The sequence below is a fragment of the Melanotaenia boesemani genome, chromosome 11 (assembly GCF_017639745.1).
Source record: "Melanotaenia boesemani isolate fMelBoe1 chromosome 11, fMelBoe1.pri, whole genome shotgun sequence".
NCBI lineage: Eukaryota > Metazoa > Chordata > Actinopteri > Atheriniformes > Melanotaeniidae > Melanotaenia > Melanotaenia boesemani.
In genome coordinates, this window is record NC_055692.1 from 13762203 (window position 1) to 13789219 (window position 27017).

Here is a 27017-nt window from a genome sequence, read left to right on the forward strand (position 1 = left end):
TGTGTGTTGTGCTAGAAACCATACTGTAACTATCACATGGAAAGAAAACATAATGACTCAGAGAGAGAGAGGGAGGAGGATCCTTTCTGTTTCATGAGGGCAGCCTCTGTGGGGTTTGATTAGGCTCTTTGTCTTTGTCAGAGCTAATTGCAAAATTGAAGTTCATTGATGTGTAGTGTAACAGATTAATCCTAATCCTGTTGAGGGTGTCCTGTTGCTAAATCTGAGCTCACAGTTACAGAAAGTAGGTATGTTTTCAACTGAAGAATTATAAATGAAATTCAACACATGTTCTTTGGCAGAATTAAATATTTGCTGAGTGTCTCTGTGCTGATTTTTACTTTAGACACTTTGAATATGGCTATTAGCCATGGTTTCCTTTAAATATTTATTAATTTATTGTGTACACACTTTAATACAAAACCCATGTCTGCAAGCATTTCTCAGTAATCAGATCTAATGTTTGTCGTTATGACAATCAAATCATTCTTATATTTGTAAAAGAATCTTTTGTGTTACTGAGCACTGGCTGGGTCGCCCCAAAATGTCTTTTTTTTCCCCCCCTGCTAATTTTTGGAATCTTTGGCTTTATATTTTCCATCATTGTTTAAAGATAATGTACTGCCCATGCAAGGATATGAATACGTTTGGACATGAGACATTTACTAAAACATACATTAATGTAATTGTTTAGAATTATAACTAAAGTCTTAAACAGTGTCTATCAAGATTTGGTAAAGGTAGCTTAAATATATGGTTTCCTTAGATCTCTAAACAACAGCCTCATCACTAAATTACCGTAGTTGGTATTTTGCAATGGATGATTTATTAAATAGTAGCAGAAATGACAAGCAACTGTTCTAGACAGACCTTGAATAATACTGAACTGAAAGACCTCCTACCCAGCATACTAAACTACCTGTATGTCCTTCTCCAACAACAAACACTTGAACTAATGGATTTTGTAAGCAGTAGGTTTCTAATTGAAAAGTATTGGACATTTTGTTTTTTCAAGGACCCTTTCATGGACAGCCCTTCAGCTGGGTTTTGTGGCCGCAGCAGATGGAGGACATACAGGATGGTGACGGACAGGCCAGGGACAGGGTGACAAACACGCTCTATCCACAGACTGGCTATTGATTTCAGCTCAGAGGTCTCTGCTTGATATGGCAGCCGTCAGGGTCGGTCAGCCACCTAAGCTATAGCTAGCAGACTATTAGACTGGAAAGGGAGATGCGGGGCGAGACAATATTATCGTCATGGTCAGAATCAGGTATTTGGTGCGTGCAGTGAAAGTTTGATGCCATAGCCACAAGTAACAAAGCAGATGGTACAGAGGGATCTCATTGTGCTTTACTTATTCATACTCTTTCTAACCACTATTTTCTGTTCTTGGGGAACTTTCTGGTAGTTGTGCTTCTTCCAAATCATTTTGAACTATGAATGGAAATGTAAATCAGCTGCTTAGATTTGGCTCCAACTGCTATAGATTCATAATAATAAATCACTTATAATATCATATTCAAGCTGGTAGAATACAGGTCACTGTAATGTTATTTGACATAGACAGTTTACATTGCTGGAATTAGGTCCATTACTGTCTCTCCCATTTTCTTGCATAATTAACTTCATATGTTGCCAGGGAGAACAACTGTATGTCATTACCTAGATGGCAGCAGTTTCTCCGGATGTCATTAGTTTTGTCTTTGCATCACTTGTTTTTATTTGTAATATGGATTTCATGAAATGTGTGAGTGCCAACTGATTGTGCTAAGCCACATTGTTAAAACCTGAGGGGTTAGTTGGCTCACTGTGTGATAAAGCCTCTTTTTTTTCCAGGCCAACCAGCTATTTTATTTGACTTCAGTTTCTACCCCACCATACCCCACAGACAGGTATTGAAAATACAACTTAGTGTCATTTGTTTAATAAGGTGAATGTGAGTTGTTGTTGTTTTTTTTTTTTAAGAAAAAAGTCATAAAGTATACATGCATGTAAAATATTTGCATGGATCCACAACATTGATTCTTCCTTGAACTTTGGGTAAGTTCCAAGGCAAACATGAGTCCAGGTCATGCAGGCCCACCAATCTGGATTGGTGTTTAAATTAGCCAGTGTCAGCCTTGATGGTGAATGCGATTATAGGACTTACATTCCTCTACCTGCAATGACACCTAGCTCTACAAAGCATCAAAGACAGAGGTAATGCCCTCAGCGTTATCATCTGTTTTGTAGAACTCATTACTGCGCCTTGTATTTTTAACATGCGTCCCTCATTAGCTCCAGTTTGCTGCTGCTACTTTGATCTGTGACAGTGTACCATTACAACTTTGTGCTGCATCTGTAAATAGGTGTACTAGAGCTGAAAGTACATCTGTCGTTTTGATTAAGGTCGATATGGTTTAAATGCCCTCAATTCAAACCAAGGCCGACCCCTTGCTCACCTTGTTAGTGAGTTTATGCTCTGTGCACAGCATCTCTGGTGGATTTTTCTTATGTGGAGTCAGCTGATTTCCTGTATATAAAATCCCTTAGAAACCCCAACGAAAAGCTTTGGAATAAATCCTGAACTTATGCAATAGTGCAGACAGCACTCTATTATGAAAGGGACCCGTGAGCTGATGAGATGCAATTGGATTGCATATCTGAAACACTGATGGTAGCGTTATTTTATAGAAGCTGTCTTAACTGTTCCTTGGAGCGTTGCCAGTTTGGTGTCTTAATGTAGAGTTACAATCCTCTGGGCTCAAGTTATATGTCCTTGTCCGAAAGAGTACAGTAGGAGGGGTCAGCTTTTTATGTACTTTAATGATGAGCAGATGAAAAAAGAAAAAACAAAAAAGCTAAATAAAGTGAATTCCAATACTTTTTGATATATGGGGTTGTTTGTGATGCACAAAGTCCAATTTAATCAAAAGTGGTTGTATTTTACATTAAAAGCTGACATGGATCGGATGGTTTTTAAACAAATTAGATGCAGAGCTCATCTGAAATGTGTGCTGGACAGTCGAGGAAATTCGCTTTACGCTAGTATAAGCAACTACTGTCTGAATTAATGGGCCTTGAACGCCTCCCTCCAAAAGTTAAATGAATTGCCACTTATGCATAGCTTTGTCACACCGGCCACACAGGCCCCTTGAAAGAAATAGATTAAAAATTTACTTAATAGCAAAACCCAATTTTCACATTTGCTCTGTATATCTTTGAAAGCCCTGCAAAGTTAATGAGTTATGGGAATCTAAATCTGGAAAAGAGTGTGTGTATACTGTAAAACACTGACAGCACAGTAGTGCAGGTCTAATATGAGGCATTTTGAAACTGAAGGGCTCCATCAGTAGTTGTAGTTGACCTGCATTTAACACAGGAGTGGGTCTGAGTTTGAGTGTTTGGTTCAATAAGGATAAAGTGTGAGCAGGCTAGTGCCATGTCCCTGTCTGTACATCCCACTTCTCTGATTGCAAACTCTTTGTTTTGTACCTCTTGTTCTTTTGCCCCCTGCTATGTTATTATGTTAGCTCTACTTATAACAAAAGACAGATTTCACTAAAGGCAGACTTGCCACACACTTCAGATGTATTTGTTCTTATTTGACCTTGGCTATCATAAAGTCCATAGACATATTGGCTTATTCTTTCTGTGAATGCCTAGCAGATTATTTTAATCAGTCTTGTGGGTTATTATCTTAATTAAAAAGACCATTGTTTCATTTGTTTTCCTTTTTTTAGCTGTCTTCTAGGATTTTCTCCATCTACTTTGTTGAAATCAGAGAATAGGAGGACAGCATTAGATAGTGGAAAGGAGCTGGAGAATGAGACGTGCTATAACTGAGAATAGGTTTTAGAAGAGAAATGCCACAATGACAACCTGTGATGTTGGGGGAGAAAATAGGGGCTGCAATTTCTGACATCAAGACAATGATTGTTCAGTAGCCACATTGTAGAAGGAGACAGAAATAACCAAAGTTTCCCTGACTATAGACAGCAAGACAATGGAGATTTTAGATAGGCTGAGAGGCTTTTATATGATGTGTGATACTAGCAGCACAGAGCCAGGACCTCATGCCTTTACCATAGAGTCACAGTTTTCAATGAGCCAATCCATTTTTCATAGGGACGAATTCCTCCTGACAGTCCAATGGCTAGGCCAACATTTCACAAAATGTAAAAGGTCTGGCGCAAATGAGGTCTGACCTTATCAATAGCTGGGGCCCATCCATCTAAAAGCAGACCCCCTGTCGCCTTGTGCAACAGCGCTGCTTACCCTCTCTCCCCTCCCTTTATTGCTGCTCTCTATCTCTGAATTGCTCACTCACTGCTCTAAGGTTCACTGTGCCTATCTACATTTCTGTCTGGCCACTTTCTGTGTTGGACTGTGAATTGGTCCCCCATCTGGTTGTTTGTTTATCCATTTGTCACTTGCAGTATTTTTGCCGCTACTCCCAGAAGTTTGATTAAATCTGATAGGAAGTTTCATGTTTGCTCGTTGATCTGGTACTTTCATAAAATGAACTCATTTCGGAGAAGAAGAGTGGGCACAAATGACTTTTTATCCACAACCACCTTCTCGCAGATGATATTTTTAAACAATATGGATTAAATGGCCTTAAAAGGTTAGTAATGAGATAACTATTGAAGGGCACTAAATGTACAAATAAAAATTTATATTTATGCTAAATTATTTTCAAATCAAAGCCACCCTAAAGCAGGGTATAGTGGATAATGTCACCCTTAACTCTGCCTTACTTACTAACCTCCATTTCATGTTCCTGAAACTGCTTTATTTCCCTCCACCAGTCTCTGTGTTTTGATCAGTGTAAACCAGTTGATCGTCTCATTCATCACATTAGGACTGAAGCATTTTGCTCCACAGACATGTACGTGCCATCTTACATGTACAGTAAATGTACTGTATGATTCTTTGTAAAAAAGTGCTCAAAACTCTATGCATTATGCATGATCCTCAGTGGACCAACACCAATAGTATCTGGAACCACTGGACATAAATGAAGCAAAGCTATGAAGGCAGTGCTTTACAATGTGTTGCTATAAATATAGTGCACAGAAAGAGACCATTCTGAATCCTATGATTATCGAATTACTATTTTCTTACTTTGGTGATATTTGACTAAAGGGTTAAGTTGATTTTTAATGTTCATCTTCTTTGAATCACAAAGAAGACCACCTCATGCTTTAATTGTACCATTCTTACCGATCAAATCAGTGCTGTTACAGTCAAAAAGGTCTCAAATAGCATTTGAAAACTGCAACGTTCAGGTGTTCAAAGTGACGTGTTCTGTGGTGCCGGCACTCCATTACACACAGACATTGATTTTGGTTCTGTAACCTCCTCTTTTGCATGCCAATAGAGGCAACAACTTTAACCCTCCTTTCCTTTTGCGTACATCACAAACAAAATGACCGGAGACAAAAAGGCCCAGGGGTACAACAGGTGTCATGGGAAGGACGTTGGAGACAAGCTGGAAGGACTGAAATGTGAGACTCAGAGACAAAGTTGGATGTATCACTAAAGATTGTTTAATTAAACTAAAAAAACACTGAAGAAGTGAAAACACTGGGACCTAAACTAACAAAAGACCAAACTATGAAAACTGGAACACAAGGACTGGAAGAGCAAACTCACACAAAGACTGTGGAACAGGACTAAATGATGACTAATGCACACAATAAACTGGCAATGAATAACGTAAAATCTGGAGCATATATACAGAGGGGCTGATTACAAGTCGAGAGGCAGGTGTGACAATTAATAACTGGAACAGGAAGTAAAGAAGACAGAATACACAAGGAGGAACAATTCTACAAAATAAAACAGGAAACAAGCCAGAATGTAAAAATGCCTAAATAGACAGCCACAGAACAAGAGCAAAAACCCACATATCATGACACCAGGAAAGTAGCTGCAGATATTATGAATAAAATGCAATTTTCTGGGTTACTAATTATAGTGACATTTCTTTCAAATATTGAAAGCTTCTCCTACACTTTATATTTCACTGTTGAAAGACCAAAGGCTGAGATAATAAGTGCCTTCAAGCAGTTAGTTTTATGATGGAATAAGCAGTTATGTTGAACACTTTCTTTAAAGGTGAACTCAGTCATTACAAATCAGCACGGTTTTTGTAAAATTTAGCAAATACACACTTAAAAATAAATAAATTTAAAAGAAGACAGAAAAATGCAAGCCAGTCTCAAGGGATTTTTGTGCTTCTTTATAAACATGGACTGTGTGGTTAGGATAGCCCCATGAATCCTGATCCATTTTCCAAAGGGTTTTTTAAAACACATTTACGCATCTTTTTCATTTGCAGTGTTTTGTGTAGTTACAGACATTACAGCATTTTAATAAAGAGTGTTCATTGAAATTTGTTGGCAAGGTAGATCTTATTCAGGCCAGAGAATTTAGTTACACGCTTACAGCATACAATTTTCCTTCAGTTTGGATTTTTTTTCATTAACTGACTTTAAATAAAGGTGTATTATTGACATGAGAAACAATAGTTCAGTATTAGATTTTCTGTAAATATTCAATTATCTGTCTTTTGTAACTTATAGAAACATAAATAGTTGGAAAGACTAGGCAGTAAAGATTGTGTGCCAGATTTCCCAGGGTTCATCTGAAGAACTGGGCCCTCAAAGTTGTTGGTAATGGAATTGATCCTCTGTGGACTGCATATGGTTAATGTCTTTATGTTGTAGGTAATGATGTTGGTATGTTTTAAGAGACTGCACGCTGAACAAAGCTAAGCAGAACAGATCTGAGCCAGGCTTTAATGGAACTTGGGGGCCCTCCCAGAGGAAAGCCAACCAGCTTACACAGTCAGATCTGCACCAACGAGAGGAGACACTTTGGACAAGTTAAACAGTGATAAATCTACATGCCAGTATGATTTAAACCAAGGTCGCTATTTTCTGTCGACGTTGTGTCATATCGCCACCCCCGCAGGGCTCATATTGTGTGCACGTGGCTCTTTAAGAAGTGAGGAATGATGAAAGAGTGAGAAGTGTGACAGGCCTAACTTGTGAAGGAAAAAGAACAAGCTTTGATTAATTGCTGTGGAGGTGATTGTGAAAGGAGGTGCAGAGGTTGAACAGGTTCCATGTTAGGTGTGTATGTATTGGTGGTATTGGCTTTTGGCTTGTGTTTATGTTCACTTGTGAGCAAACAGCATGCATAAATAACATGCAGCTGAAGAAATTAATAGATTAAAGCCTCACTAAGTCTTAGATGATGAATGAATGAATAAGACAGAAATAAGATTTTTGGCATTTACTTTTGTGAAACAAGACCCAAGTTAAAGGAAATTAATTTCGTAGGGTAATATAATGATACAGAAAACAATGTTTCAGAACAGCATGTTTCTGTGTGTTGGGGCTCTGAGGCATGGTGTTGCAAAATGCAAGCAGACATTGGGCTAATAAATGTCTGTAGCTCTGGTTTGATGAATGATTCAACCTCACCTAAACAAGCTCCAGTGTACCAGATCCCCAAATAGCCTAAGTGTGCAACTCCAGATGGGTAGAAAGCACTGTTTTACTAAATAAACCACCACCTATCCCCATGCTCCAGCTGGTTAATGTGAGCCATTAGTGTACATGCAGGATAATTGGCCATTATGTTCTATTGAAAGGCAGTCCATCCAACTTTATTGACTGGTCGAGAGTACACATTACATTAGCTATGCTTTCCTTTTTTCTAAGCGCACAACAGTTAAAATTCATTAATTGGAGTTTGGGAGCAGAAAAGATTTTAAGGGCTTAAATATAGTAAGACAGGTTCATTAAATGCAACATTTCTTTCTGTGCAAACATTTTATTACAATTTATATGGAAGTTAAACTGTCAAATCCAGTGGTGCATGTAGTTTTTTGACTATATACAGTATGTGCTGCTTGCAGTATGAGTACATTCTTACGCTTCTGTACATTGTCCAAGTGTGTTGGTGATTGTAGCAGGAGAGGTAGGTGGTCATTGCTTGGTTCCTGCACCTACACACTTCACAAATGGATGGTTTCCAAGGATAGTCTCATGTACTATGTATGTACCCTTAGCCTCTCCCCTGTTCTTAAATAATAGATAAAAGGTTTGATCAGCTGCCTAGATCAATATCCAGCACACTTTTGCAGTTTGTACCTACTTAACATCCAACCTCCAAATGTTTCATAGGCAAGAGAGCATATGTAGAAATATGCAGCACATTTTTCTTTAATCTGTAAATGACTTTTTTCTATATTTTTAACCTTAAATTGTTTTTTTAAATGATTCTTGTCCCTTTTCTGGAAAAGGCTTTATTTACAATCAGAATAATTTCTAACCATGTTTTTGCATGCTTCCATTGAGATGTTGGACCTCTATACTGCTGCTTTTCTGTGATGGTCTTTAGGTTTCTTTCCTGTGGATCGTTCTGAAGATTGTTGCCTCAACTTTGGGTGGTATTGGACCTTCCAACAAGATAATGATCTAAGATATACAGCCAAATTGATGAAAAAAGTCAACAGAAAGTATTAACATTTTAAAATGGCTCAACTAGAGTCCAGACCTGAATCCTATCCAGAATCTGTGGTGGGAACTAAAACCAGCAGAGTAGCAATGAAGCCTTCAAATCCCTGGAGATTATTACAGAAATGGAGAGGCTTAAAATCTTAGTGGAAACATGCTAAAATCTTGTTCACAATTACAGGCACTGTTTTAATCGGTGTGATGGCAAATAAGTGATCACAACTGCTAATTTAAAGGTTGCGGGAAATATAATTAATTGAAATTAACAATAAATCAAAATTTGCCAGAAGTATGAATAATTTTGTGCTTGACTGCATATGTTCTGTCTACTCTGGTACAGTGTATTTAGGTATTGTTTATACACGTTTCTTAATAAAAACACAAAAACGTCATTTGCGGAAAGTGAGAAATAGAAAGTGCTGTTTCATACAGTGGAGGGGAAAAAATTTCCCCTATATCATTTTTGAATGTAGTATGTCTGCTGGAAAATGATATTTTTACTGTCCTGCACGGCATACTGCTTCATCCCCATCAGCTGCATTAAGTGCTTATAAAGTGCAGTAATTACCCCTTCCCTCCATGTCTATTTTCCCCACAGTATGCCTCGCTTTGGAAATAAAAGAATAATTGCATCTTTTCTTATAAAGTAACATGTTTTGATGAAAGATATTCATGTTTGTGTGTTATTATTCAATTGAGGGAATTAAAAGGGAATTAAATAAGTATTGCAAAAAAGGGAAAGAGAGCAATTATTAATAATCAGAGGAGAATATATATATATATATATAGAATATCAGTTCATACTGACATATAGGGTGTCTTCTTTTATGGGTTCATCAGCATAGCTGACATCAAACTAGTTCCATCAAATAATGCAAATGTCTAAATGGCTCCCCACTTTTTGAAAACAGGTGGAATAGCATGAAATTGTTAAGTGTTTAAGTAGACAAGCTTTAGCTTTCTGGACTGGATTTTTAGCTCCTGAGCTGGAGCCCATCAATGTGAGAAACAAGCTGTTGCTAATTGGACACAGGGCTTGACACGCTAACTTGAATGATTGTTTCACACCCCAGCTATAAATCCTTTTCTGGTCCTGAGGTGCAAATGAAACTCGACTCATCCTCGTCAGCCTTCTTGGCTCTTACATTTGTGATTCTGTGGCACTTTTTTTGCAGTATTGTTCTAATTAATGTTGAGAAATGTAGAGATAGAACTGAGACAAAATATGCAAATGGTACAGTGTGCAACTGCTTGTACTGTCAGTTGCCTCCTTAAATTAATTTCAGCATCCATCATTCACATAAACAAGCAGCTGATATGATTTATGAAGAGAGAATTTTCACATAATATTTCCTGATATGGTCTTGTATTTCTTTCTGTCTTCCAGTAAGAAGAACATTTCTAAAAGCACAACCTGATAAATCTTAACAGTATATGTGTCCTTTTTTTAATCAAAAGTAGCTCGTAACCAGCAGTGGTTACTGTGTACACATAAAAACAGGGAATGATGTAAAGGCTGAGTGAGGTGTGTGTTTATATGACACAAGCCAACACCACTTTATAAAGGTGGGGTAAAAGAAGCACCAAGCACTAGAGGGCACTCTCTATCTCCCTACCCCTATAAATTGCTTTCTATTTTACACACACACACACACACACACACACACACACACACACACACACACACACACACACACACACACACACACACACACACACACACACTCAAGAACCTCGAGAACATGCTGAACATTCAAATATGAAAGTCAGAATGAGATGTTCTCACAGCTACTAGGAGACAATCAATTTGAATTGTATTAATCAGTGCTTGCACTCAGGCCCTCTCTAGTTCACTATTCAATTACAAGAGTTACATCTCTCGCTCTCATCCTCCCTCTCCGTGCTCTACTGTCTCATTGTGTCTGAGTCTATATCTCTGTCTCCTGCTGTATCCACTATCTATATTAATATTTCCCCCATTGTTTTTCTCCCCCGCAGCAGCATAGATGATAGATTTTAACCTAATGAAAAGCACTTCTGTATAGATTGAAAAGCTGCTTAAACACATCACAGCAAACCCCCTCTCTTTCTCCTCTGTTCCTCTTGTTGTTCTCCCTCACTCTCCTCACATATGCCTTCTTTCCTTCATTTCCTGTTGTACCCCACCTCACCCCCACCCCCACCTGCCCACTCCTTGTTCTCACCACTTTTCTCCTTCTTGACATTTACGCTTCATCTCTTATCTTCCCCCCCTTTCAATGCATCACACTTCCCACAAACCTACTTTCTTATAGCTCCCTCTTTTCCTCCTCCCCTCTTCCTATGCTAAATGGGCTGCATTACTGTAATGAGCTGGTAATTTATGGAGGAGGAGTGCAGGGCTTGTATCATTTGCCCATTGAGTGTTTGGCCTCCCCCAAGCGCACCCACTCCCTCTGAAAATTCGTCTGCACTCTGCGCCAACTCCAAATCCACAGGAAAACTGTCAAAAGTAAGCAGGAACACGCTACACATAAACACACAATCACTCACTCAAATGAACACCTTGCCCACCCCCATGCACTTAAAATAACATAACAGTAACAGCTGGAAAATTGTTGGTCCAAATGACAAAAATAAACCTTTCGTTTTAAAAAATTAGGTGCATAAAAATAAACGTGATAATTTATGTTTGTTGAGATTTAAGTATTTCCTTGAAGAATTATGAAAACCTTTCCATGACCTCATAAGAATTTTGTTTATAAATGACTAACAATTTTCTCTGTATTTAAACATTAGTGCGTTTCTGAACAAATGTACATAAAAGAAAATGTCCCCTAGTTAGAAATAAAAATGTATCTCACCATATGAAAAGAAAATGAAAATAACATTCCCATTTAATTAAAAATGGACTGAATAAAGATAAAACTGTCATACTTAAAATTTGTCTGTTTACTTTATGCCCTCACTGAACTTAATACCAGCAAGATGTTTTTCTAAATGTTCGTATTTGGTGCGTTCATTTGGTTCTGTTGTGTAACTGAATAGCTTGAATTTTAAAGTCGTGAACAAACGTCCATAGAATAAAAACTCTTTTTTACTAGAGGTTGGAAGTTGGGGCAGATATTCAAGGACAGGGATGTTTAAAAGAATCAGAAAAAGACCTAGACAGGGAGGGGAGGGGGGGGGCTTTGTTATCATTGTCTGTCTTGTCGGAAGATTAAAGGAATTGCAAGGGCTCAGCTTCATGTGATGTTATAAATAATGTCTATGTTTGAATTACACACCAACCCCATATACTAGGATGGCCTCCCACAGGGATGTTAAACACCATGGCAAAAGGCAGCGACCCCAGTCGTGAAGAGGTTAAAGGTCAACACAGCTACTGAGACGGTGACAGTGACCCTGAACACTGGAACATCCTTTTGAGAGGACCAGGAGCAGGAGAAGAGTCAGAAAGAGGGTGGTGGTGATGGTGGCATTAAGAATGAGGGTAAAGCAAACATCAGACGGAAGAAAAAGGGCCAAGTCAAGTAAGGTAGGGGGTGACTGGATCTGAGGAAGGCTGTGAGAAGTGAACCAAGTCTGAGATGAGATGATGAGCTGTGGAAGCGGAGGAGGAATGAAAAAATGATGGGAAAATACTGAGAGGGGTAGCTGTGAGGGTCAATAATGAATCAGTATGTAGGATTTGGTGTCCATGATCTTTAGGCAAACTGACTGGCACACATGATGTTTAAAAAAAACATAGGAAACCCATGAAGTGTGCAAATATGGTATAAAGACACGTTTGTTTGCTGCAGCAAACAAAGTAGACAGTATGCAAATAAAAAAGAGTATTTATCCCTTTTCAAGTTATCCTTGAAAAGATTATTGGCTGATTATATTCAATCCACAGTTGTATTTGCCAGTAGATTTGTAAGCTCACTACTATTCACTTGGCCAAAGCATTAGTGATAATGCAAACTTTCTGTTCTTACATACAATAAACCTATAATAGATTTTTTTAAGGACACCTATCATAGTTTCCTATTTTACATTTAGAAAATGATCTCGAATAAAAAAAAAATACCATTCTTTAGCTGCACACGTGGTCTGCATCTGTACATTTTCCGCTCTGGCTCAGACTGGCAAGTTACCTCCTGGAAAAAAGCGCTTTGTGTTTTTATGAGACACTCTGACTGTGCCACAGTTTGAAAACAAGGTTCTTAAACTGTCATTTTGTATTTAAGTACACTTATGAGTTTCATAGATGCCGTCAAAGCAGAAGTCTGAAGTTAGTCATGAGTTGTTCTGTGTTTGTCTAAAATGAGCCTTGGGAAAGGTTATCCATAAACTGAAAAAAGATGTTTGATCTATAGCCAGTTATTGATCAAAAACACTGTCTGAGCTCATGAAAATGCACGTGTGCACGGCGAGCACTTTGTTTGAGTGTGTACGGTGTATACAGTAATGGCACTTGACGTGTGATTTGACTTACAGCCAGGTATTGATCAGAAAACATCACGGCTGCTTTAAACTTTGCTAAAGAGCTTTTGGTGAGACCTGACTAAGTGCAGTTACAGACTCATGAGCTATTAGGAGTTTGAATAAAAGAGAACGAACTGTTGCAACTGAGAGAGAACAATTAAGGAAAAAAAAGAACATGACCATCAAACACTTTCTTTTTTTGTATGCAAATGCCAATTTGTATTAGACATGAAACTTTTTTCTTTTTTAAACTTTTTGACCATTAAATCCCCTGTCAAATATTTTAATAACTGTAATTTCACACTCTCCAGCTGTTTTATGTTCTCTTACCTGAAACATTTATTTTTAACCATTAAATCTAATTTTTCACTTTAATATCAAGAATTTTCTCACAAAATACCTTGCCACCATTCTTTTCCCACAATCTTCTTGTCCTAAAATTGGCTTTATTTTAAGTTGTTTCAGACGAACTTGAAATAAAATTGCTTAAGACCATGATCAAATAATCTGTTTAATCTTTTAAAATATGAGGACCTCCAATTTGCTGACTTTGAGAACAGATGGCCAAAATGGCCGTTTTGGAGACCTCATGACTGCCTCTGCTAAAACTTCTCTAGTTCTGTTTTGCTTCACTTTCTCAGAGTTGGCCCTTGCAGAGATGATGCGTTTCTTTAAACGCTGTGGTTCCAGAGATATACTTATTTCTTTATTATAATGCAATTTATGAGCTGAAGCTTAAAAGATAGGTACAGGGCTGAAAGGGTAAAGGCTTTTTCTATGACACGTCTAGTAGTGTCCATTACTAAAAGGCCCCCAAAAAATGTTTTTATGGTATTTAAATGGTTTTAGAAGTTGTAATCTCTTCAACAAAAAGTATTAATGGCTTATCCATGCAATATTAATATATACCCCCTTTATTAAAACTTTTTTTCCAGAAAAACTTGAGAAAAAGCGGAATCCTCCAGCAAACTTGACCTTTTGTTAAACTTTTAAAGGCTTTGCTGGATTGTAAATATGTTATAATTTGGGTATTTTATACTCAGAAGAAGAAGTTGACACAAGAATTACAAATCAGTCTGCAGAAACGGAAGAAACAGCTAAACTTATCTAACTTCTCAATATTCAGCTGTCTTTGAAACTTTTGTGATAAATTATTGACACATTCCTGTGATGTTAACTTGCAGCGTCAAGGCAGCTTTGTTGTTATTGGTTTTAGGATTAAGAGGAAGGAGCGAGGATAACTCGAGCATCTCCGTGGGTGGGACCACCAGCTATTAACGGTCAACTAACATAATTGTTGTGCAGCTTAATTAGTGTTGGTTCGTTTATTTTAGGGCTGTTTGAAGGGATGATTTGACCCTCAATTCACAAACAGACAAAACCACCCTGACTTACAATGTTAATAATTTGTAGGTTTTTGTCAGGAGAAGTGGACGTTTGTGTCTGGTAAATGATTCCCGCAGGGTTAAAGAGTGGCCTGTTAAAGGCTATAGATAAGACATGGAAACAGACTTAGTGGTACTAAATCTGAGGTTGTCTTGAGGATGAAAAGGTAGGAGTGTGGCCATGAAAACTGACCTAGAGAAGAGGGGAAAACTATGTGGTATGGCTACCACCATATTCTCTATGCTACTAAGTTTCTGTTTACTCCACGTGGAGAATCAGCTTATGATTTTGGGTTTTCATGATCACTCAGTTTGTTTTGTCCTTACCATGTCATCAAGAGATATAAAGAAAAAAAGTTTTTTTTTATGCTTACACCTTTCAAAAAACTAAAGTGACTGAGACTGAGTAACAAGCTGTGCAACAGTCTTGCAGTGAAGTTTGTACAGTGTTGAAATTGGTGGAGCGTGATTTGCTGTATTAACCTGTAGCCTGACTAAGCAGTGTAAAAGAACAACCAGTTTTCTCCTGGTTCTTAATAGGCGTGATGTGAGACGGGTCCATTTCTGGCTTCTGGATCCAACAGTAGCATGTAATTACCTTTAAGACCTGCTCCCTACGTTAAAGGATTAACCATAATCCATAACAAAGCCATAACTATGCTACGCTACATTAATTCCAGTCAGACTCGTGCAACATGCATTTCAGCAAGTGGGATGCCGCTTGTCGTCTTCTTTGTCCTTTCTCCTCCTCTGCATTTACCCCCCACTTTTCTCTCTTCTTCTCATTTCAGATAAAACTTATTAGGCTTTACGCCCCTCCGTGTGTGATGTCAGATTTTGAAAGTAGTTTTCTTGTTGTATACAATCCAAAGTGGGAAAAAAAGGAAGTGTGTAAAAATGATGAGGCAGAGAATACAGAGGATTAATATCCTCACTGGAGAGGTCCATAAGAGCAAAGGTGCTGTAGGTTTGAAATAGAGCTTAATATCCTGCTTTTACTGCAGATGGTAATTAGAACCTTTAGTCTGTTTTCTTTCTTGTTGCTGTCTTTGGAGAGAAAGATGAAAGTCATAAAACTTCCATGGTGTTGGGTGCTGGACTTTAGTAGTGCTGTTCTTACAGGTCTCCCAAAAAGTCCATCAGACAGCTCCAGTTAGTCCAGAACACTGCTGCTCACGAAGAGTCCTCACTAAGACCAAGAAAGTAGACCATATAACTCCAGTCCTCAGATCTTTACACTGGCTTCCTGTCTGTCAAAAAACTTACTTCAAAATCCTGCTGTTGGTTTACAAAGCATTGAATGATTTAGGACCAAAATACATTAAGGATTTTCTGATTGGTAATCCTGGTCAGGTCTATTTTCTGTTCCCAGAGTCAGAACCAAACATGGCGAGGCAGCGTTCACTTTTATGCTCCTCACATATGGAACAAACTCCCAGAAAACTGCAGGTCTGCTGAAACTCTTTTAAATCAGGGTTAAAAACTTTTCTATTTGCTGCTTTTTATCAAAACAACTGTTCATTCCAAACACTGGAACTTTATTTTTTGCATTTTATCTGTTTTATTTAAGCTCTTGTTTTTATTTAATTCCTTTTATTTCTTTAAAAGTTTCTTTTTAATGTTAAAGCTTCCTGCAACCCACTGTAATGATTTTAATGTCTTCTGTAGAGCACCTTGAATTGTCTTGTGCATGAAATATGCTATACAAATAAACTTGCGTTACATAAATATTAAATTTTAATATGATCTTTAATGCAATGTCTTTTTTTTTTTTTTTAAGAGTGGAATGATTATATTTAAACAATGCTGCACTGATCAGTATGGATATGTCCCTTTTACAATAATGTTCCTCAATGTTGCTCAATGTTGGTGCTTTAAAATGTCATGTGCCATGCTAATATATATTAGCCTGACAAGCCCGTTGTGCTGTAAATGGGATCAGTTGAAAATATTACCTTTCCCTAAAAACGGACAAGAAAGTTTAGAATGCACATATATTTATTTGTCTAAATTTGTATGAAAAAGGGGATCTTATGTCAATTTTCACAGCAAAAAGGAATGAATAAATAAATAAATGAACAGAATTTAGCCATTGAGCAGCTTCACTGCAACGGCTGGGAGTTAATGGCCTTGCTTACGGGGACAGCATGTCAGTAGTGATACTGACTGAAGGGATACACTACTGTCACATTTGAATGTGACACTTAGGTTGTTGGCATATTTAGCTTAGCTCAAAGCAAGATGGTAGAAAGGGAGTCTGGTCATTCAGCTGCTGTTTTAAAAACACACTAGTTTCAAAGAGACCACAAATAAAACTTTTCTTAATTTTTTTTCTTGATGATCTTTAATGTTTCTCAAAGTTAGTGCGTAAAGTTAATGAATAGTGGTAGTTACAGTGGAGCCCTCAGGGATAAACACTGGACGTCATCTTATATGTAAATGGTGAGGGTTAGCTGCAGCCCTCGCATGCACATTATTAAATGAGTGGAGGTTATAATGGAAGTGTGTCCTGTTTGAATGAATACACTGAATATTTTTAAATCTTTTACACTTAATACAGATGAAAATATTATGAGACATTATAAGGACCTTTTGTAATTTAAGTGATGAATCCACAGCCTTCCTGTGATGCCCTTCCAGGTTAAGAACAATTTTAGATTGTAATTGTCCAGCCTACTTTAGTCCTGATGAATAATACCAACCTGTAAAGTGATGTGACGCATTGTCTTGCTGTGCATGTGTGTGTAAATTGGTGAGAAGTGCCTATTTTTTACTGTTGAAAGGAAGCCTGTTGTAGGTCACCTCAGTGATGGCTCCATCTCTCCTTATCACCCCTTCACTCTGTCTATCTGTCCTTGCACATCACTCGATCTCTCCCCCTCGCTCTTCCTGTCACTCACTCACCTTTCCAATCTACCCCTCCTCTTCAAACGTCACATCCCCTCCACAAGGTTATCGCACATCAGCCACTAACACAGTCAGCATTTGTGTGTTTTATTTTCAGATAATTTGCCACCATAAAACATCAAAGTCACTATTTGTTGTCATGCCATTGCTAACTCACTACTTGCATTTCAGGATTACGGTGGCTGAAAAGTGCAACACATTCACATAAAAAAAGAAAAAAACACATTAACAAATTTGAAAACAAAATTACACTTATAAAACCCATTAACATTTTTAAACAAGTTTGGATTTTATAAAACACATTAGCAAATTTGAAAACTAATTAAAATTTTAGAAAACAAATACACAAAATATTGAACAGTTGTTCAAGTGCTGAGACAAATCTACAAGTGGCAAAACACAAATCTAAATCCCAAATAAACGTACAAAAGATAGCTCTTAACTGGAAAAAAACAGAAGTGACACAGCAACGACCTAATTTTGTAGTACAAACAAATGATTTGTAGTTCAGCTACACGTGGGATATTTGAGAAGAAAGAACTGAGACCATCCACACGAAGAATAAAAGGCGAAAACTAGCTGCAGTTGTCTCCACAACAAGAGTGAGACATTGTTCAGGTATCAAAAAGTTCACGAATACTCTCCAAGCAGGTCTTGTCTTCAGAGAACCGCCGCAGACTTCCCGCATGTAGCTGAACTACAAATTATTTGTTTGGACTACAAGATGAGGTCATCATCACATCACTTCCAGCTTTTAGGATGTTCCCTTTCCATTCATCTTTTTTAAAGTTGTTTCAGATTTCTATTTGTGTTTAGCCACTTGTAGATTTGTCTTAGCACTTTGTGCAAATGTTTTATATTTTGTAAATTTGTTTCCAAAAATACAAATTTGCGGTGTTTATGAAATATAAAGTTGTTTTTAAAATGTAAATGGTTTTCCAAAATGAAATTTTGTTTTCTAATTTGTTTTTTTTTTTTGTTTTTTTTTTATGTAAATGTGTTTTGTACTTTCTCAGCCACCGCAGTGGATTGACTCTCTTTCTTCCACACACATGCACACATATATAAAACCACACGACCACACACAATGTTGAGTGTGAGCTGTTTGCATCACACCAAAGGCTGATTGGGAAAATGTTCATGCCCTCAGAACACTGCCTTCACCATGGCCTGGGGCTAATTTATTTCCCACATCGAGTATGTCCCACCATAAAGTGATCTTCCTCCTTGTGTCGCACTTAATCAGTTCCTCTTCTCTCCTGTGTGACTCCACCAAGCTTGGCTGGTTTTAGCCCCCCCCCCCCCCCCCCCCCCCCCCTTTGAACCTCTGTCCTAATTTTTTGCTTTCTTCTTACAGTTTCTCTCTCTCTCTCTTTCTCTCTCTCTCTCTCTCTCTCTCTCTCTCTTTCTATATATATATATATATATATATATATATATATATATCAAGGGATTGTCAGCATCTTTTCTGTTTTCCTTTACTTCTCACAACTTTAAATGTATTGCTTCTCAGCTCACCACAGGCTAAGTCAACAGTCTTTCTCCTGTTTCTCATCGCCTTTGTATGTGTTTCAAGAGCTTTACTTAGTTTGTTATTTACTGAATTAGTTTTGGCCCCAGTCAGACTGGGGGCTTTGAAGATGAGGACAGTCTGCTCATCTGTCAGACACCGCTTTCTCAGGAAATGTGTGCATCAAAGGAGTTAGGTGACATCCATGTGGTGCTTATTAAAGTCGCCTTTTACAGTTTTTAATACTCTGTATGACATAAGTCCTCATGCGTGTTACTGTGCATGCCCATTAGAAAAAGTTGCAATGGTTTGTAATATTTACAGTGTTGTCTGCAGAACATCTCAAAGTATGATGCAGTATTTACAGTAATTTGCCAACAAGTTTTTTTCAAAAAAATTACCAGAAAAACAATAAACAATAGAGCCTCTGACAGCCTCTTTAGAGGTAAGTCTGCAGAGGTGTTAGGTTATTATAGTTATATTGAATAAATACTGTTTGCAAATTCATTTTGTCCTCCTATGAAAATTCTAATCTTTTACCTGTGTTGAATTTTCGGTAGGCATATTTTTTAATACTATAAAGAATAGGAAATGTTAAGAGATTTTCTTTTTAATTTTGGCCAGGCAGCAGCATAGAAACACAGGTCAAAACTCTGACAAAATTTTTAAGCACAAGCAAAAACCCAATTCAATGGCCTTGACATTAAACATGACAGTTGTTCTCTCTGTAATACATGAGCAATAATTAGCCTTTTCCTATTGTCCGTCCTGCCATGTTTCTGCGCACACACAATGCAGTTGTGCACATACTGCATCACAGTAAGTCTTTTCCATTTTCTATCACATCTTTCAAAGGCATTCTGTCTTCATCAGTAGCTGAAATATGGTTTGTAAGGTTACTGAAGACAGTCATGGGGATGGCTTCAGAGCAATAGGATAGCAGTAACGGCACACCATCATTTAGGAAAATGTAATAAGTGAATACCTAATAAGGCCATAAAAGATGCTTAACCTCTGAAACTCTGACGTCAGATTGAGAGATAGAAGAATAAGCTGATTAAGGAAGGTTTCTTCTCAAGTTGCGGTCATCACAGGATTGACCAGTTCCTGACCCCGCTGTCAGGAGTGTGGTTACCTTAGCCTAGAATCATCCTTGTGTTTAGATAAATCTGCCATTCATGGGGCTAGGTAACAGCTTGTGCCTGATATGAAAAATTAATAGGTTACAAAATCCCTGTTTGGAGATTATGTGGAAATTAATGGGACACCAAAGATTTACACTGAACTTTATTGTTCACTTTTGGTTGACGTTTATCAGAACAGTTCTTATTAAAAAGTCTGAACTTTAGAGTAAAATGTTAATATTTGTATAGGTCTTAGTGGGTTTAGACTTTGGTTTTTGACACAAAGATGATACTTCAGAAGGCACCCAATGATTCATGAAACTTTTGATATTGATCTATTGATTGATTTATTATTTGGTGATTGATTGTCAAGCAGATAGGTTTGCCCAAATCCCAGGAAAATTTTGACTGAACACAAGTGATTGGATTTAATTGTGACCTCCAACTGTTTCTTGTGGGTTGATGAAACTTTATCCCTCAATGACAGACTTGCTAAAAGACAGGTTAAATATACCATGGTCCAAGTGAATGATATCCAGGATTTAAGGTCAGTCTTTCTCTCTGCTTCTGTTCTCACTGAAGGGGGATTGCATTGTCACCCACACACACACACACACACACACACACACACGAAAACACTTCCTGAAGCCATTTTCAGGCAGGGCAGCAGAGTGTGTCCTCATTACCGTCTGTGACTGTGTAGTCACCACTCAGTCACAGCTCCTGCTGCCAGAATGGGATTTTGCCCTCTTTTTTTCTTTGACTCTTCCACCTCTTTTTCACCTCAACTTCTCATGCATATTGCTTTATCTGTTTCTCAGACAGCAAATCAGTAGCAGTCAGGAAAGACAATTCCCTGTTCCACTGGGCTGTTTTGCACAATCTGAAGCTTTGAAAGTGCCATATTTCAAGAATAATTCTATTTCAAGCAATAAATTAATCAGTTAATAGGAACTTTCCATAAAAAATAAACATGTTGAATGAGATTGTTATTGCTGTAAGTTGCATGAGGTCCAAGACTTTCACAGTGGAAGTGTCTACCTGGTATTTACGCTCAGTGTGAGCTCTGGCCAATTGACCTATACACTATGAGCAGGAGGGGTAATCTAGCTAGCTGATACAAATGACTAAAAAAGCCAGATTTGCAGTTTGCTCAAAAGTAAAAGAAAACAAAACAAAAAACAAGTGAATTATAACCTGTCTTCATGCTCTATCTTCATTTTAGCTGTTGATTATACTATAAAAATTAATCTGGGAAGAATTCAGTTTATGTTCAACACACACAATGTACTGTTATCCAAATGATAATTGTATAGCATAATTTCTAGTACATGCACCTAGATGACAGATTAGGATCTAAGGAATTTTAAGTAAAGTTAAATGCATTTAAAATGCCGCTCAGCTTCTGCTATGCTATGGAGTCAGTAGCGAAAGGCAAAGGCAGTAGAAGGGCTAGAAAATGACTATTTTAATAAGAATTAGATGCTGATACAAAGCAGACAAAATGTGGGATTAGCTATAGCAAGCAGTATGGTCACAAAGTGGAAGAGGAAACTCATACATCTTTTCTGCTTACATTAGTAAAATAAATGTCCCAAAGTTTGATGTTGTATATTCTGTGATTATTTAAGGGGATTTTTGCACATTTTAAGGGGGACACTACCCACACATTTAGATGTATTGTTCATTTCACAGAAGCACAATCCTTACAAGTTATGCTTTGTTGTAATGGTGACTAATTGGGCTTTCCAATGAAAAGCCCATGATAAATGTAAAAAACAACAACACACGGTCTTATCAAAGACGTGAAATAATATACCAAACATACCTTACTTCTACCTTAGTCTTTGTGCCAAGTTAATATTTAGTGTTTTCAGTCAACATCACTTTTAACATTTCTTTATCTGTGACTTCTGTCTGCATCTCTGCTGTTTCACAAAATCGACACTAAGTTCAAATTGAGCTCCCCATCTCTAAGAAGGTAAACAGGAATATTACATTGTAGTTAAAAGACTTCACTAGAATCTCTGCTTCAGCAAAATATGCCACTGATTTTCACTCACCAGTAGAAGCAGCTGAAATATAGTCTCTTCATAGAGGATCAAATGAAAAGACATGGAAGCAGAGCACACGCAGGGATATTTGACTGTAATGACAACCAGCTGAACTTTTTGATTGAGCACCAAACACTATGCCTAACGCTTGACTTGGAATCAGGCGTTATCTGACTCCTCAATTTACCAACTTTAGAGCTTAACAAGATAGCACTTAGTGTTATTTGCTGGTCTCTTTCTCCTTGCACCTGGCTTAAACTGCCATATATTTCCTTAATACAGAAAAGTCTGGGGCCTGTCTACATTTAGATTTGAAATTCAGACTAGACCAGTGGGTTTAGGTGAGGGGAGCACAGACATCAGCAAATTCATGAAGAGCATTCACTTCACTTCTTTTCTTTCCACAATGGTAGACACCTGTCTGCTTCTATACGTCTACTTTGTCAAGGTGAATAAAGTTGGATGGGAAGGAAGCTGCAATGTAGGGTCAGTACAAAGAAGTAGAAAAGAGATCTGTTTTATTTGTTGAAGTATGAAGCTCTCCTTTTATTTGATCTTCCCATTTCTCAGAAACCTCCTTAGAGACTCTGCTGTCTCTACTTCAGATGAAATGCCTGAGCTCAGGTAATCAAATTCTAGATCTTGTGATTCAACACGATAAGGGGAAAAGGATTCAAAGCCCTTCATTCTTTTGACATACTTCCAGCCTTTCGCACACTCAAACACACAGCCAAATAAGTGTCTCGAGATTTGGCATACTTTACTGTTTTACCATTAGTAAAAAAAAAACAACATGGCTACCTCATGTTCTTTTTACACATGTGGCCTACTGAAGCCTCTTCCCCATGGTGCCATTTTACATGAAACATACTGTAGTTTCAAAGCTATGTTACTGCCTGGTTAGCTATAATGTGTCATTATGCATGGCATGCTGGAGCACAAAAGGAACCACATGCGGTGCACTTCAAGTGGCTGGAGCTATATATTACAATGTTAAATATTCTATGCAAGTTTGAAATCTGTGTGTGTTGAGAGTCCTCCACATTACACAGCAGGAAAGATGTTAAATACATAGAGAAAAGGGCACATGATCATCAATTTCCCTCTTCCTGGGGGAACAAACTCCAACAACAGAAACACACTCATACACACACGCATACACAAATCTTGGACCACTTGTCATACCGAGTCTGCAATAATAACAGTGACATGCTGACCTCATGTTATTTAATGCTTTAATCTGTGGAGAGCAGGTCATAAAAGTGAGCATGTAAGAAGAACATTTCTCTCTCTTTATTGAAGCAGATGTCTCAAGCTTGTTTATAAAAAAAAAAAGGTTGAACTAGAATGGATTTCTCAGAATGGGAAAACAACATCAGGGCTAAGTAGTTATTTGAAGGTCCTGTCAAAGGCCTTCTCAGTCTTTACCCTCCTCCTTTCATCTTCCACTCATTCGTCATTCCTCCTGCTACCTTCCTGTTCTCATTAGTGATGGTTTGTGAGAGCAGAGAACAAAGCCCAGGCCTGCCAATCGATCACCGAGCAGTGCTATCAATCGACTGGTGGAGCACAGGTCTTTGCCATCTACATAACGATCGACAGGTCAAAGATGGAAGAGGAAGACTTTTGTGTGTCTGTCTGTGTTTGTATGTTGATGCAAATTCTTTGAGCTAGATTACAGAAGATTTAATCTCACCCTGTTTATCAGGTGCACATTTAGCATTTTTCATTCTATAAAGACTCTAACAACATTATATGAGGTATGCTACTGAGTGTGTGAGTGGAGTTATGTACGCACACATGTTCTGGGGTTTAACAAGGCTCCCAGACATTGACAGATATTTGTTTTTGGTGCATACACTTTACCCTGGCAATTTGTTTCTGCCCTGGTGGGAGTAAACACACTCAAACACACAAGCAAAATTAAATCATACACTGGCATGGAGTTACACTTCACTCTGGCACGGTGTCATTGCCTTTCAGTGCTGTGACTCATGCCAACGCTCTGATGGATGAATCCTGCTGCCGTCTGAGCGGGCAAGGGTGTATGCGAGATTTTTTTCAGCATGCACGTGTGTGTGTGTGTGTGTGTGTATTTTCAAGGTGTTGTGTAAACATCGGAATTATGTCTCACAGCTGGCCAGAAGAGTTGCCCTGGTTTCATCTCAAATTTCCATGCGTCTCTGTGGGAGAACGATGCTGCCACATTTGCATGAGAAAGGTTGTCAGACTAACACCTTTTCTGGTTTTCTCCCCCCTTCCCCACTCTGTTTTCCTGTCCACAGCTTTGATAGCCATAGGCCAGTACAGCAGTACCATTGAGACCGTGGATGCCGGCTGGTGTAAAGACATCACAGACCAAGGAGCCACACAGATTGCTCAGAGCAGCAAATCCCTCCGCTATCTTGGCCTCATGAGATGCGACAAGGTAACAAGGCTCGACCTATAATGTCTGCTTGTGTGGCACTGAACTTGAAATAAGCATATGAATATATTTAGATGTAGCAGGACACTGGAGACTTTAGATCTTGGATGGGAATTACAGCAGCTATTTGCAGTATGTATATTAACAAGTCCAAAGCTGCTCCAGCCTTACTTTTTTGGTAACATTTGTGACATGATTTAGTGCATTGAATATGTTCAGTATGGATGCATGCATGCCTGTGAATATGTGTGATTGCAAACCTTAATTTGAGCAGTAATGTTATATGGTAAAAAGCAACAAAACTCATATTAGCCAATATACCTAGAAACTTTTGGAATAGTTAGGGCACTTAAACTTACTATATACCTTTCAGCTGAGGATGCGTATCTTTTTTCCAACATATATATCTTTAAATTTCCACACGAGCTTAATCTTGCCAGTGTAAATGTGTCTGGAGGATACACTGCTGCCTGAGCCCAGTATGTCTGAGGAGTACAAGTCTGAGTCCGCTGGTTGGGTGATAACAGGTAAAGTGACATCATGAACCCCTCTCAGACTGACTTTGGGATGCCTTTCAGTGTGAGGGACATTCTTTTCAAAGTCACCCTTTACACTCTCATTTGGACTCTTAACCATCCAATCCCCAAGGTGATGGAAACACATGTAGTTGTGCTGCCATGGTAACAACTCCACCCACCTCTACAGCTGGTTCACCGGAGCTTCTGCCACACACAGATGCATCCACTTAGATGAGGATCATGCAGTCTGACGTGAGTGGGATGAGGGCAGACAAGAAGGGAAAGGAGAGCAGCTGGCTTGACCTAAACACTTTAGTCCACACTGATGTCGTTCATCCTGCTGTGGCCGAATGCACCACACAGGCCGTGTAATCACAGAGCTGGTGGGCTTATTTATCGTGTGTCTAACACTACATGTTAATGGAAAAATCTAACATTTGGTCTTAGATTGAACAAATTCAAAATCCCCTGTTGTTTAAGTAATGATGGGAGAAGTTGGCGGAGGATAAAAACAGGGAGGAGATTTTGACTTATAGTGGAGGATTTTCAGCTGGTTGGAAACTTATCATTTTTATTTCTTCATTATAAAATCAGTGATTTCCGCATGGCATGGCCTCGAGGTTGACCCTATGGATTTCTCTGATAAAAATGAATACTCTCTGATCGTTAAGTGCGACAAGAGTATCCGTGTATCATATTTATCTATTTAGACCGTAATAAAATTAAACTATGAGGATTTGACAGTGACCCCCATTTGTTAGGTCTCAGAGATGGAGCAGTGTGCTCAATTTACATTACTACAGACATGAATGCGTATCTATCATATTTATCTGTAAGTAGTAAAGAGTAACTGCATTACACAGCAGGTGATAACTTAGATTCCATTTTAATTTAGTTCACCACTACGTCACTGATTTGGTGACCCAACAATCGATTGCTACAGCCAAGCTAATAAAACTCAAATGACCTACAACCCATCTCTCTATTTTAGATGTAACAGTAATTATTAACGAACAGAAAGAGTAAATACTTGCTTTTCTTATGCTCTTAGATATTTCACATAGTAAAATGAATGGGGCACTGTAAATGAACCCGGAGTTCTTGTTAAGGCTGGTTTGGTCTCTGTGGGGTGAAGAGCAGCCCATAGCAACTGCTTTGTGTGTTTCGTTACACTTGATTGTGTTAGGTGAAAAAAGGAATTACAGTAGACATAGTTAGATTTCAGGAAGGGTAGGGAGAGAGAGAGAAAAAGAAATGGGAGTAATACAAAGTTTGCTCCAAGGGAAACAAATAAAAAGAAATGTGTTGTTATTACTCAGGGTCAAAGCGAAAATGAAAACTGTAGAGCCAGTTGAAGAGGTAAAAGGGTTAGAGGCAGAGTCATTCATGAGGAACTGCAGTCTCCTGATCTATCAGTTGTCTTGTGTAAATCAGTGCCAGTGTTTTATTATCTGACATTTAATCAGAATTTATTTTATATTCATATGCTTAGTGGCTGTTTCTCAAAATCACCCGCAGGGACTGTTCTGCTGTATATATATATATATATATATATATATATATATATATGTGTGTGTGTGTGTGTGTGTGTGTGTGTGTGTGTTGTTTTGGGCGTTGACTGATGGGGGGTAAGGTCGTTTTAGTTCATGTAATTTTTTTCAAATCACATGCAGCATATTGTTTTTTATTAAATAAATCATGTCAATATTTTCAAGTATTTTACAAATTTGTCTTGATACAGGCAGGGCTCATACTTTGTTCAGGATATTTTCTGCCTTACATTTGACATTTCAGCCTCTGGCAATGTTGAGCATGCTCTATTTGTGTATCGCAGCAGTAAAATCTGAAGGCATGTCCAATTCAATCTCAGGGCAAACTAATCTAATCTCTGCACTTAATGCAGTTCTGGCAAAACACAGAAGCTGGGGGGGATCGCTCTCGATCCCACAGGGTTCAAACATAATGAAAGTCTTGTGCAAATTACTTTAATTTAAATTTCTCTCAGCCACATGTCCCATCTTTATGTTGACAAATCCATTTGAATTTTCTTTCTGCATGACTGATTTTATTTAATTCCTCATTGTTTAATATTGGATGTAAGGAATGGCTGCAGTATATTATGCCTTTAG

The 27017-nt window shown here is 38.1% G+C and overlaps 1 protein-coding gene across 1 annotated transcript in view; it reads left to right on the forward strand.

Annotated features, from left to right (window-relative positions):
• The window catches only part of fbxl17 (F-box and leucine-rich repeat protein 17), a 226486-nt gene that overhangs the window by 177116 nt on the left and 22353 nt on the right, over window positions 1–27017 (forward strand). The window contains exon 10 of the mRNA XM_041999457.1: window positions 24231–24373. Within this exon, the coding sequence (XP_041855391.1) occupies window positions 24231–24373 (143 nt within the window). The remainder of the gene's footprint in view (window positions 1–24230; window positions 24374–27017) is intronic.